General features: G+C 46.3%; 1 protein-coding gene across 1 annotated transcript in view; it reads right to left on the bottom strand.

Annotated features, from left to right (window-relative positions):
- LOC144594039 (uncharacterized) overlaps nt 1–9,823 on the bottom strand; it is a 48,245-nt gene extending 38,422 nt beyond the window's left edge. The window contains exon 1 of the mRNA XM_078400206.1: nt 9,624–9,823. Coding sequence (XP_078256332.1) covers nt 9,624–9,717 — 94 coding nt within the window. The 5' untranslated portion in view covers nt 9,718–9,823. The remainder of the gene's footprint in view (nt 1–9,623) is intronic.
- Nucleotides 9,824–12,727: the final 2,904 nt, after the last annotated feature.

Below are 12,727 nucleotides of genomic sequence, written 5' to 3'. Positions count from 1 at the left end.
CAGAGACACATTGTGTGGAGTCGAGGTGGGTGGAACAATGATCTTAGAAGCTGCAGAGGAAAGATCTCCAGAGATGGTAGACACAAAATGCTGAAGTAACTCAGCGGGCCAGGCAGCATCTCTGGAGAGAAGGAATGGGTAAAATTCCATCTCCAGAGATGGGATCACTGACAATTCGGGATACAACCAACTGATATTTAAGATAGTCCTGGTTTGATGGAAGGTATAAGATCGATGGCATTTACTTTCCACATGTAGCGGTCAGTTCGCTAAAAAACAGAAATCTGAACTAGGTTAGAAACTGCTTGAAATGCTCAGCAGGTCAGGCAGCATCGGTGCAAAGAAAACAGTTGATGTTTCAGGTCAGAGTCCCTTCATTAGAGTTTGGAAAGTGAGGAAACAAGTCTGTTTTAAGTGGATACAATGAACTGCAAAAAGAGACACAAAGTGCTGGAGTAATTCAACCGGTCAGGCAGCATCACTGGAGAACATGGATAGGTGACGATTTGGGTTGGGACCCTTCTTCAGAATCTATTTATCAGAAAGAGGGAGGTCAGGGTGGAATAGTGCAAAACTATTATTTATCAGAAAGATAAATTGCTTTTAATTTGTTTTAAGTTGCAGAAAGAGTGGGGGGAGGCATGAAGGGAATCCCTTTACTGTGGTGAGGCAAAGGTTACCAGGGTTTCCAGGTAATCCTGGTGTTTACACAGCTATCTGGTTAATAGATTAATGAGGGGAATTAGAGAGAGAAATCAAACAACGGGACATGTTTAAACAGTGAAACGCAGTTCAGAACCATTGCTAATACCTGAAACCAAAAGGAAAATGCTGGAAATACCCAGCAGGTCAGGCTGTTGCCCATAGATAGAGAAGATAAAAAATATTATTGCAGATGAATGACCTTACAACAGAACTGGATGGTTTGGATATAAAAACAGAAAACATGCCCATAGGTGTAATGAGCAGCATCTGCAGTTCTTTGTTTCAACAGAAAATGTGGGTTATCTGAAATTGTTTAATTTGATATCGAGTCCTGAAGGCCAGTCATGCCCAGCAGGAAGATGAGATGCGGCTTTTCAACCCGATATTGCAACAATATGGAATGGAAGGCAGCAGTCAAAAACGTCAGAATGGGAGTGGCAAACAGATTTAAAGCTACAGGCAATTCGAAGTTCAGGGTTCCTCTACTCAGCAGATTTCTGACAAAGTTAGGTTGGACGAGGTTAGGTTGGGAGTTGAGGGAGATATGCTTAAGTAAACGAGAGTGGTAGAAATGGTGCAGCGGTTAAGTTGCTGCCTTACAGCGCCAGAGACCCGGGTTTGATCCTGATGCTGCCTGTACGGTGTTTGTACGTTCTCCCCGTGACTGCGTGGGTTTTCTCTGGGGCTCCGGTTTCCTCCCACACTCCAAAGACGTACAGGTTTGTAGGTTAATTGGCTTCGGTATAAATGATCCCTAGTGTGTAGGACAGTGCTAGTGGTCTGCATGGACTCAGTGGGCTGTAGGGCTTGTTTCCGCACTGTATCTCTAAACTAAACTAAATTCAATGGTGAGGTGGTCAATTCCATTTTTCTCTTGAAAATGTTTCGAGGTGAAATGGCAAGGAGGGTAAAGGAAGAAATGTATCCTCGGATCCACGAGACCAGTGAGGCAGATCCTGGCCAAAGAAGTGGGAATAAAAGTGAAAGCAATGAAAGGGCTCATGGAGGTGAGGCATCAGGGGACAACGCTATGACTTTGGCTTAGAAATGATCACATGAATTGAAAAAAGAGAAAAGGAAGTTATTGGAAGGAATGATAGCGACAGGAAAGTTGAAAGATAATAGGCTGGGTGGGCAAAAGTTTTAAATATTATAACGCTTGCCAAAGTGAATGAGGATGTTGCCAGGTTGCTGGGAGTCCTTTACAGGGATGTTGCCAGGACCAGAGGGTCTGAGCTACAGGCAGAGGTTGAGTAGGCTGGGACTTAGGGTTGCCAACTGTCCTGTATTAGCCAGGACATCCCCATTTTGGGCTAAATTGGCTTGTCCCGTATGGGACCGCCCTTGTCCCGTACGGGACCACCCTTGTCCCGTATTCGGCCTGGGGGGGCGCTGTAGACCCAGATGCCGGAGGCCCGGGCGGTGACCTCACCTTGTCCCATATTTGGGAGTGCTATAGTTGGCACCCCTACTGGGATTCTATTCCATGCAGTGCAGATGAGGGATCTTATGGAGATGTATAAGATCATGAGAATAGATTGGGTAGAAGCAGAGTGAGTCGAGGACCAGACAACATAGGTTTAAGGTGAAGGGGAAAAGATTTCACCTTTTTCACACAAAGAGTAGTGGGTGTATGGAACAAGCTGCCAGAGGAGGTAGTTGAGGCAGGGGATATCCTGACATTTAAGAAACAGTTAGACTGCTACATGGATAGGGCAGGTTTGGAGGGAAATGGACCAAACACAGGTATGTGGGAATAGTGTGGCTGGGACAGGTTGGCTGGTATGGGCAAGTTAGGCCAAAGGCCCTGTTTCCACGCTGTATCACTCTAAGATTATGACTCTATGAACATTACCTGCGCTCAGACATGCATAACATGCGTCAATGCAAGACAAGAATCACCTAAAATGCTTTTGTTTAGAAATACTGCTTCTGGCATGTCTTTGTTGAAATAAAGTATCAGAATAATGCTGCCCGATGCATTCTCTGAAATATTCTGTCATGGTGGAATAGTGTTGAAATATTAAGACATTTTAACTCTCTGTCTGCATGCAATACCGACGATAAATGATCATGTTTTATTTTACGATATTTAAGCAGATTGATTACTGTCTCAAATTAAAATTACAGAGACTTGAATGGAGAGGATTAAATGTCCCAGTAACAGATCCAAACATTGTAGCTGCGCAGAAATGTCGCCATCTGAAGATTATAATTGTCACTGCTCCATTGTACGGAGCAAACAGAGCATTGCAGAGCTGCCAATTCGTCTCATGTCTGTAAATACACGTTGAAAGCACACTGGGAATGGGCAGAACTTGATTATCATCAAAACTTTGCTTTTTCAAAAAAATCTGCTTTCACCAATTAATTTGCAATGCTACAGAAGGTAAAGAGATAGTTATGAATGGGGAGGTGGGGGGGATAAATTGTAACAACAAGGAACGGGAGATGTTGGTTTACACCAAAGATAAACACAAAATGCTGGAGTAATTCAGCGGGTCAGGCATCATGTCCGGCGAAAATAGGTAGGTGACATTGCGGGTCAGGACCCTTCAATGGTGGCCAATTAGGAAAAGGGGAGATGCAACGTGACCTGGGTGTCATGGTGCACCAGTAATTGAAAGCAAGCGTGCAGGTGCAGCAAGCAGTGAAGAAAGCGAATGGTATGTTAGCATTCATAGCAAGAGGATTTGAGTATAGGAGCAGGGAGGTTCTGCTGCAGTTGTACAGGGCCTTGGTGAGACCGCACCTGGAGTATTGTGTACAGTTTTGGTCTCCTAATCTGAGGAAAGACATTCTAGCCTTAGAGGGACTACAGAGAAGGTTCACCAGATTGATCCCTGGGATGGCAGGACTTTCATATCAAGAAAGACTGGATAGACTAGGCTTATACTCGCTGGAATTTAGAAGACTGAGGGGGGATCTTATTGAAACATATAAAATTCTTAAGGGGTTGGAGAGGCTAGATGCGGGAAGATTGTTCCCGATGTTGGGGAAGTCCAGAACCAGAGGTCACAGCTTAAGGATAAGGGGAAGTCTTTTAGGACCGAGATGAGAAAACATTTCTTCACACAGAGAGTGGTGAATCTGTGGAATTCTCTACCACAGAAGGTAGTTGAGGCCAGTTCATTGGCTTTATTTAAGAGGGAGTTAGATGTGGCCCTTGTGGCTAAAGGGATCAGGGGGTATGGAGAGAAGGCAGGTACAGGTTACTGAGCTGGATGATCAGCCATGATCATATTGAATGGCGGTGCAGGCTCGAAGGGCCGAATGGCCTACTCCTGCACCTATTTTCTATGTTTCTATGTATCAGATCAAAAATTATATTGCTTTCCTTTAACAACAAAAGCTTTTCGCAACTGAACTCAAAGCAAACTGAAACTCCTTTAAATAGACACATAATTTTGAGTCGAGACCCTACTTCAGACTGAGAGTCAGGGAAGAGGGAGACCAGAGACATGGAATCCACCCAGTTGTAAAGACGAAACGTCGCCAATTCCTTCTCTCCAGAGATGTTGCCTGCACCGCTGAGTTACTCCAGCAGTCTGTGTCTAACGTCGGTGTGAACAAAGCATCTGCAATTCCTTCCAATGCACTGCTTTTCCTCTTGCGGCTGTGATTGACAGGTGACCCAGGTCCGGATCTCCGCCGGGAGCCGCAGTCACGTGGCACATGTTGCGTCAGACGCGATGAAGCGGAGCAGGCGGGCTGACCTCACGGCGTCACCGATCGCATCACCCTCCCGCTGCAGCCCCCGGCGTCGGCGCTTTATGTCGCCGCCCCCGCGCTGTCGATGACGTTGTTGCTAGCGGCTGGCGGGCGGGCGCTGGCCGGCGCCGCTTTACTCTCTCCCCTCCCCTCCCCTTCAGGGCAGCCCCGCCCCGAGAATGGCCATGACCGTGTGTGCATCTGCGCCACACAACCTCTTCAGGGGAGAGATTGCAGTCAATGCAAAATGCACTCTGGACGTGCCACAAATAGTTAGCAAACCGAACAAGATGCAACCAGGCAAAGATTCTGCACCGGTCTGAATGAATGAATGAATGTTGCTTGTATCATTCAAAATAGAGCAGGGGCTCTATACAGAGCCGGGGCTCTATGGGGCCCTTGCACGGTAGGTCATAATAATAATAATAATAATAATAATGCATTACATTTATAAAGCGCTTTTCTAAACACTCAAAGACGCTTTACAGGGTTTACTAAAACATAGAAAAAAATAGATAAATAAGTAAGTAAACGAACAGAAAAGGAGACAGAAGGTGAGGTGACGGTCAGTGATTGAAGGCAGTGCTGAACAGGTGAGACTTCAGTGATGTTTTGAATGTGGTGAGTGAGGAGGAGTCTGACGGTTTGGGGTAGTGAGTTCCAGAGTGTGGGAGCAGCGATGAAGAAAGCCCTGTCCCCCCAGGATCTGAGTTTGGTCCGGATGGGGGGGGGGGGGACAGGAGGTTAGCAGCAGCAGAGCGGAGGTTACGGGTTGGAGTGTGTCTGTGGAGGAGGTCAGTCAGGTAGGATGGGGCTAGGTTATGGAGGGCTTTGTAGGTCATGAGGAGGATTTTGTACTGGATTCTCTGGGGGATGGGGAGCCAGTGGAGCCTGTAAAGGACGGGGGTGATATGGTCACGGATCGGGGAGTGGGTGAGTAGACGGGCAGCGGAGTTCTGGATGTATTGGAGTTTATTAAGGTCAAAGGGCGTGAGTCGCTCAAGTGTTCTGGAGGACAAGCAAGCTTCTGGCATACACTCGTCACACACGCAACACGTGTGTTACTCCAGCATTTTGTCTACCTTCGATTTAAACCAGCATCTGCACTTCTTTCCTACACATTTTGTCGGTTCCACTGCAAAATCTCCTCAAGGTATGTCTACTTTGACGAAGTTGTCCGACGAGAGAGGAGGAGGTGAATGCACCGACTTAGCAACAGGCTGTGCCCGGCAACTGATTGCAGAGAAGGATGAATGAGATGACTGCACGTTACAAGCCGGCTTTGTATCAGTCCAGCGGTGCCAAACTAACAACACTGAACGCTTGTGTAGAGAGGAACTTCAATCGAAGCTGAGACACAAAAAGCTGGAATAACTCAGCAGGTCAGGCATCTGAAACATTGAACACTTACTGTACAGCGAGCCTTCAGAGTTCATTGGAGCTCCTCCTCGCTTACATTCCCCCCACACCCCAGCTCTATAGTGTGCCATGGGTCACCAGGTGTCAAGTTTACACTGCGTTTTTCATCGCTATGATTTATCTGGTACTTTATCGGCACCGCGGTCGTCACATTGGAAACGACGCAGTGGAAACGGAGACGCGAGAGCGCAGAGAGCTTAACTTCCACGCAAAAACAAACGACTCTCTGCAGTACAAGACGTGGAACATTTTGGCTCCTGTTCAAAATACCTCAGGTTTACACTCCCTCTGGGCTGAGGGAGTAATGCCCTTCCAGAGCTGGATACACTACAGAGACTCTGGGCTGAGATGCCAGAAGGAGCCCAGCCAAGACATCCTACGACTCTGGGTGGATGCCCCACGTAATGTCCACAACCCATTAACGCCATAATTACATGGCGTGTCCTGGAGCAAGACGCCCAGGCTCAGAGTCTATCTGACCTCTTCCCTCTCGTGTCTTGCCATCTTTGAATTTGCAGCGAATTGGAAGCTTAGAACATGTTGTCCTCCACAATCTGTAGGGAGGAAATGCAGATGCTGGTGTAAACCGAATATAGACACAAAATGCTGGAGTAACTCATCGGGACAGCAGCATCTCTGGAGAGAAGGAATGGGTGGCGCCTCGGGTCGAGAAGGATCTGGACCCGAAACGTCACTCATTCCCTCTCTTCAGAGATGTCGTCTGTCACGCCGAGTTACTCCAGCATTTTGTATCTAACATGTCCTCCACAGCGTCGCCTCAGGGGGAAGCAGCTTCCAAAGTGCGATGTCAACCATTGTATTGTAATGAGTGTAGAACCAATCTGCCATCCTTGGCCAGAGAGGCTTCTCTTCATGCACTGGTATCGGCCACAGACATAAGTCAAGGCACATTTATGACACGCTGGGAAACAACAGTTAAGCAGCCTGATGTGATTAAGCACATGGTGCCATTCATAAAGATTTTTGGTTGGGACTGAGGTGTTGCAAGTTTAGTGGTGATTTTGGCTTCAGGGTCTCTGGCAGAATTCTGGCAAAACCCTGCGACAATTAAACGGCTGCTGGGACGGAAGACGGTCCTGCTTTACTGGCAGCCATAGTAAGTTCAAGAGAGAGCTAGATAGAGCTCTTAAGGATAGCGGAGTCAGAGGGTATGGGGAGAAGGCAGGAACGGGGTACTGATTGAGTATGATCAGCCATGATCACATTGAATGGTGGTGCTGGCTCGAAGGGCCGAATGGCCTACTCCTGCACCTATTGTCCATAGTCTATAAGTGCTTGCCTCCATTACACCGCTTGTCCTCCAATACCATGTGCTCTAATTTTGCCCACAATCTCCTATGTAGGACCTTGTCAAAGGCTTTCTGAAAGTCCAGGTACACTACATCCACTGGCTCTCCCTTGTCCATTTTCCTAGTCACATCCTCAAAAAATTCCAGAAGATTAGTCAAGCATGATTTCCCCTTCGTAAATCCATGCTGACTCGGACCGATCCTGTTACCGCTATCCAAATGCTCCGCAATTTCATCTTTCATAATTGACTCCAGCATCTTTCCAGCCACCGATGTCAGACTAACTGGTCTATAATTCCCTGTTTTCTCTCTCTATCCTTTCTTAAAAAGTGGGATAACATTAGCTACCCTCTAATCCACAGGAACTGATCCTGAATCTATACAACATTGGAAAGTGATCACCAATGCGTCCCCGATTTCTAGAGCTACTTCCTTAAGTAACCTGGGTATAGGGTCTGAACCCGATGTGGGACGAATAAAGGAATATATTATTATTAACTGCCAGAGGAGGCAGCAGAAGATGCTGCTTAAAAGGTATTTGGATAGTACATACTGTACATATAATATCTCTGAATTCCCCTGAATCATATCTGAAATGTTTATGTCATGTCCACCTTTTGCCCTGCTGATTTTCATCCTCTATTCCTAATACTCCTCCGGGATGCACAATTCCATAGCCTATACTAACCCCTGCCTCCTTTTTCTTGTCCAGAACCTCATTATTTTCTCGTCCCCTTTGCATCCCCTTTGCTCTATGCGTCCCCTTTATTCAACTTGCATGTGTTGAATACTCACTATCACACATTTAAAAGCATCCCACATTCCCTTTGCCCACAAACAAACTACTGCAAATCAACTTTTGCAAGTTCACGTCTAATACCATCAAAGTTGGCCTTGGCCCAATTTAGAACGATATCCTTAACTATTTTTTAAAGCTGATAGAATGGTGGTGGCTGGTCCAAAATGGCTCGTCCACTAACACATTTGTCACTTGCCCTCCCTAATTCCCTCGGCGTAGGTCATGCTTTGTCCTCTCTCCTGTAGATCTCCCTGCACGCCCGAGGAAACTTTCCTGAACATATTTGATAAATTCCACCCCTTGGCATTATGGCAGTCCTTGTCTATATCCCCCTACTCCGACAACACCATTGCAGCTGCCTGCAATCTCCTGGCGTATTTATGCCCCTAATTCCCATTGAATTTGGGGGCGTATAGTGCAATCCCAACAAGCTGAGGCGGGAATCAAGAATATGATAGTTGTAAGAAAGTGGCTGTTCCTGTACTAATAACTGCAATACATTTTTAGTTTAGTTTACTGCCACGTGTAGAGATACAGTGAAAAGCTTTTGTTTGTGTGCTATCCAGTCAAACAAAAGATTATACATGAATACAGCCGTTCGCAGTGCACAGATAAAGGAGAAAGGGTACATCATTTAGTTCATTTTACAGCTATAGCTCGGAATCAGGCCCTTTGGCCCACCGAGTCCGTGTTAACCGGCGATTACCCCATGCACCAACACTATCCGACAAACTAGGGCCAATTTACAATTTTTACCGAAGCCAATTAACCTACAAACCTGTATGTCTTTGGCGCGTGGGAGGAAACCAGAGCACCCGGAGAAAACCCGTGCGGTCACAGGGAGAAGGTACAAACTCAGTACAGACAGTACATGTAGTCAGGATCGAGCCCAGCTCTCTGGCGCTGTAAGGCAGCAGATGTACCCTGCGCCACTGATCCGCCCTCAGTGCAAGATATAACATTGAAGTTGGATAAAATCCAATGAAAGATAATGCAAAGGTCTCCAATGAGGTCGATGGTCGGTCAGGACAACACTCCAGCTGATGAGAGGACCGTTCAGTTGCCTGATAACAGCTTTCAAACGTTTCTACCTCTTGCCTGATGGGAGAGGGAGGGGGAGAGGGAGGGAGGGGGGAGTGACCGGGGTGTGCCTCGTTATTCAACACCACCAATGTCTTCGGAATCCAATGAGAAGTACGTGGAAAGCCGATTCACAAGAAAACCCTTTCACTTTTGTTTCACACCGACATACGGCCAACATTTACACACACAAAACGAAAGAAATGCTTACTTTTTCCGCGTCCGAATAAATTGCACAGATAAAGCTGCCCAACTGAGACCAAAATGTAACTCACACAGTGCACCTGGGCTGTTTGTTAATTCGATTTAAACTTTTACTTGTTTAGCAAACAGAACAATAAGAATGTCCCGACAATAAGAATCACCGACTGTCCTGAAAATAGAACCGACCTGAAATATTCTGATCCATTAAAGAGGCCGAATAATTTTTTTAATTTTTTTTTTAAAAACAAGTTTCCTGATTAATGTCCCAAGAAGTTAAATTGAACGAAATACCGACGCCTAGCAGCTGAAATGGAAAAGGATTACGCCTCAAGCGATGAAGTGCCATGGAGCGACCTGGCTAACCAGGCAGCAGCCACTCTGTCAGGGTCGCTTACCCGAGTTGTCCTGTCCATGTGCAGAGACCACCAGACCGTCCACGGTGAAACAACAAAGGCAGAAATAAAGGCTCGCAATCCCAGTCCCAAACATGCCGCCCGGCCGTCTTCAGAGAGCCATTCCCCTTCAACACAACGCTTCTCCGCAGTGTGGCAAATCTCCAAAGTCTCGCTTTCACTGAATGATTTCCCAACTCGCCAGCGCCTCGGATTTTATTACTAAAATACCCGGGACTTCCCTCCTCCATACAGCAGAGAGAAACGAGAGACGTCAGACGCAACAAATATACCGCTCGGCTGTCTTTACTGGCAAATCAGTACTTTTTATACAATTTTTTTTTTAAATGGACATTCCCCTGTCCAGGGTTATCCAGCCTTTCGCTGGACAGAAATGGGCTGGTTTCATCTTGCCCAGAGGGGAATAACATGACACCTGATTGTGTAGACTAAATCCGCAGGCACACAGTTCATTCATAAATTATAGGAGTAGAATTAGGCCATTCGGCCCATCAAGTCTACTCCGCCATTCAATCGTGGCTGATCTATCTTTACCTCTCAACCCCATTCTCCTGCCTGCTCCCCATAACCCCTGCCACCTGTACTGACCAACACAACAACTACAGTTGTGATGGAACTCAGCCTTCTTGGAAGGGATCAATTAGGCTGCTCATTCACTTGGGCATCAGGTCAAGCCTAGATAACATTTACGTCAAGAGGCCTGGAATACAAAAACAGAGCTGTAATGCTGAGGCTCCATAAGGCGCTAGTCAGGTCGCATTTGGAGTACTATGAGCAAATTTGGGCCCCATATCTGAGGGATGTGCTGGCTCTGGAGAGGGTCCAGAGGAGGTTTACAAGAATGATTCTAGGAATGAGTGGGTTAGCAGATGATGAGCACTTGACAGCACTGGGCCTCTACTCGCTAGAGTTTAAAAAGGTTGAGAGGGGACCTCATTGAAACTTACAGAATAATGAAAGGCATAGATAGAGTGGATGCGGAGAGGATGTTTCCACTGGTGGGAGAGTCTAGGACCAGATGTCAAAGCCTCAGAATGAAAGGACGCTCTTTTAGAAAGGAGATGAGGAGGAACTTCTTTAGTCAGAGGGTAGTTAATCTGTGGAACTCAATGCCACAGAGGGCTGTGGAGGCCAAGTCAGTGGATATTTTTAAGGCAGAGATAGACAAATTCTTGATCGGAACGGGTGTCAAGGGTTACGGTGAGAAGGCAGGAAAATTGGATTAGGAGGCAGAGATCAGCCATGATTGAATGATGGAGTAGACTCGATAGGCTGAATGGCCCAATTCTACTCCTTTAACTTGTGAACTTGTGAATTTGTGAGATTATTGTCAAATGCACAAGAGGACAAATGCCAATGGACCTAGCTTGAGGGAATGCCGTGAGGGGGTGGGGGGGGGTAAGAATTTGTAATTTTTGTATGTATACCTTGGGTATGTATGCAAAGAAGTTTACTGTGACTTGTCAATAAAGCATTCAATTCAGTGCAGTGAGGCCATGTTGCAGTTGTACAAGATGTTGGTGAGACCGCATTTAGAATATTGTGTTCAGTTCTGGACACCATGTTATAGGAAAGATATTGTCAAGCTTGAAAGGGTTCAGAAAAGATTTACGAGGATGTTGCCAGGACTAGAGGGTGTGAGCTACAGGGAGAGGTTGAGTATAACATAACAGTATAACAAAACTTTATTGTCACTCGGCACAACACCGAACGAAATTTCAGCAGTCACAAGACACAGCAAAAAAAGAAAAGAACACAGGACACACGACCCCAACACAAACATCCATCACAGTGACTCCAAACACCCCCTCACTGTGATGGAGGCAACAAAACTTCCCCTCTCCTCCCCCCGCACCCACGGACAGGAGGCTGGGTCTTTATTCCATGGAGCACAGGAGGATGAGGGGAGATCTTATAGAGGTATACAAAATCATGAGAGGAATAGATCAGGTAGATGCACAGTCTTTTGCCCAGAGAAGGGGAATCGAGGACCAGAGGACATAGGTTCAAGGTGAAGGGGAAAAGATTTAATAAGAATCTGAGGGGTAACATTTTCACACAAAGGGTGGTGGGTGAATGGAGCAAGCTGCCGGAGGAGGCAGTTGAGGCTGGGACTATCCCATCGTTTAAGAGGCATTTAGACAGGTACATGGATAGGACAAGTTTGGAGGGAGATGGACCAAGTGCAGGCAGCTGAGACTAGTGTAGCTGGGACATTGTTGGCAGGTGTGGGCGTTAGGCCGAAGGCTCTGTTTCCACACTGTATCACTTTAATGACTAAATGACTAGATGTGATCCAAATACAAATCTGTTGGTTGTTAGATCATTTATCTCTGCTTATTGCAAGTTCTTTTTGGTATGTATCTACCTTTGCAACTACACAAGACTGGCAGTTCAGAACTTTTACTTATGCCTGATGTTGTTCCTGGCAAGTCCTCCGCGTTACCCATTGAACCATGATTGATCATTTGGCTTGATAGTAATGGCAGAATGAGAGAACTGCCTGGATATGAGGTGACAGGTTGTGCTGGTGCACATGCCTGGTGCTGCTGTTGGTCCACAGTGCTCCAGATTTGAGAAGTCAGATCAATTCTGAGTCTATTCCATTCACGACGATTATAGTGCCACACATCACAGTAGTGGGAAGCTCCTAATAGCTCCATGATGAAGACAATTTTAGTTCCTGGGATAGATGAACACATGTATTTCATGGAAGGTTAGGTACCAAAGAAGTGGGCTGCTTCTTCAGTGGTCATGATGAATGGTTGCGGAGAATCGTTTTCTATTGACCTACCTGATCCGATTGGCACAACTTAATTATCATTAATCTGGAAGGAGAGCAGAGAAGAGTTATAAGGATATTGCCAGGACGTGGGGCTGAGCGATAACGAGAGATTCAGCAAACTAGGAATGTATTCCATGCCACGTAGGAGGCTGAAGGGTTATCTTCCAGAGGATTATGAGGGGAATTGATGGGGTGAATGCCCAGTCTTTTACCCAGTGTAGGGAAATCCAAAACAAGACATGTTTAAGGTGAGTGGGACAAGATTTTATACGAACCTTAGGGGCAACTTTGTTGCTCAGAG

Source organism: Rhinoraja longicauda, chromosome 5, assembly GCF_053455715.1.
Source record: "Rhinoraja longicauda isolate Sanriku21f chromosome 5, sRhiLon1.1, whole genome shotgun sequence".
In the NCBI taxonomy this organism is placed as follows: domain Eukaryota; kingdom Metazoa; phylum Chordata; class Chondrichthyes; order Rajiformes; family Arhynchobatidae; genus Rhinoraja; species Rhinoraja longicauda.
Note: the sequence above shows the minus strand (reverse complement) of the source record. Positions and strands in the feature narration are given on the sequence as shown.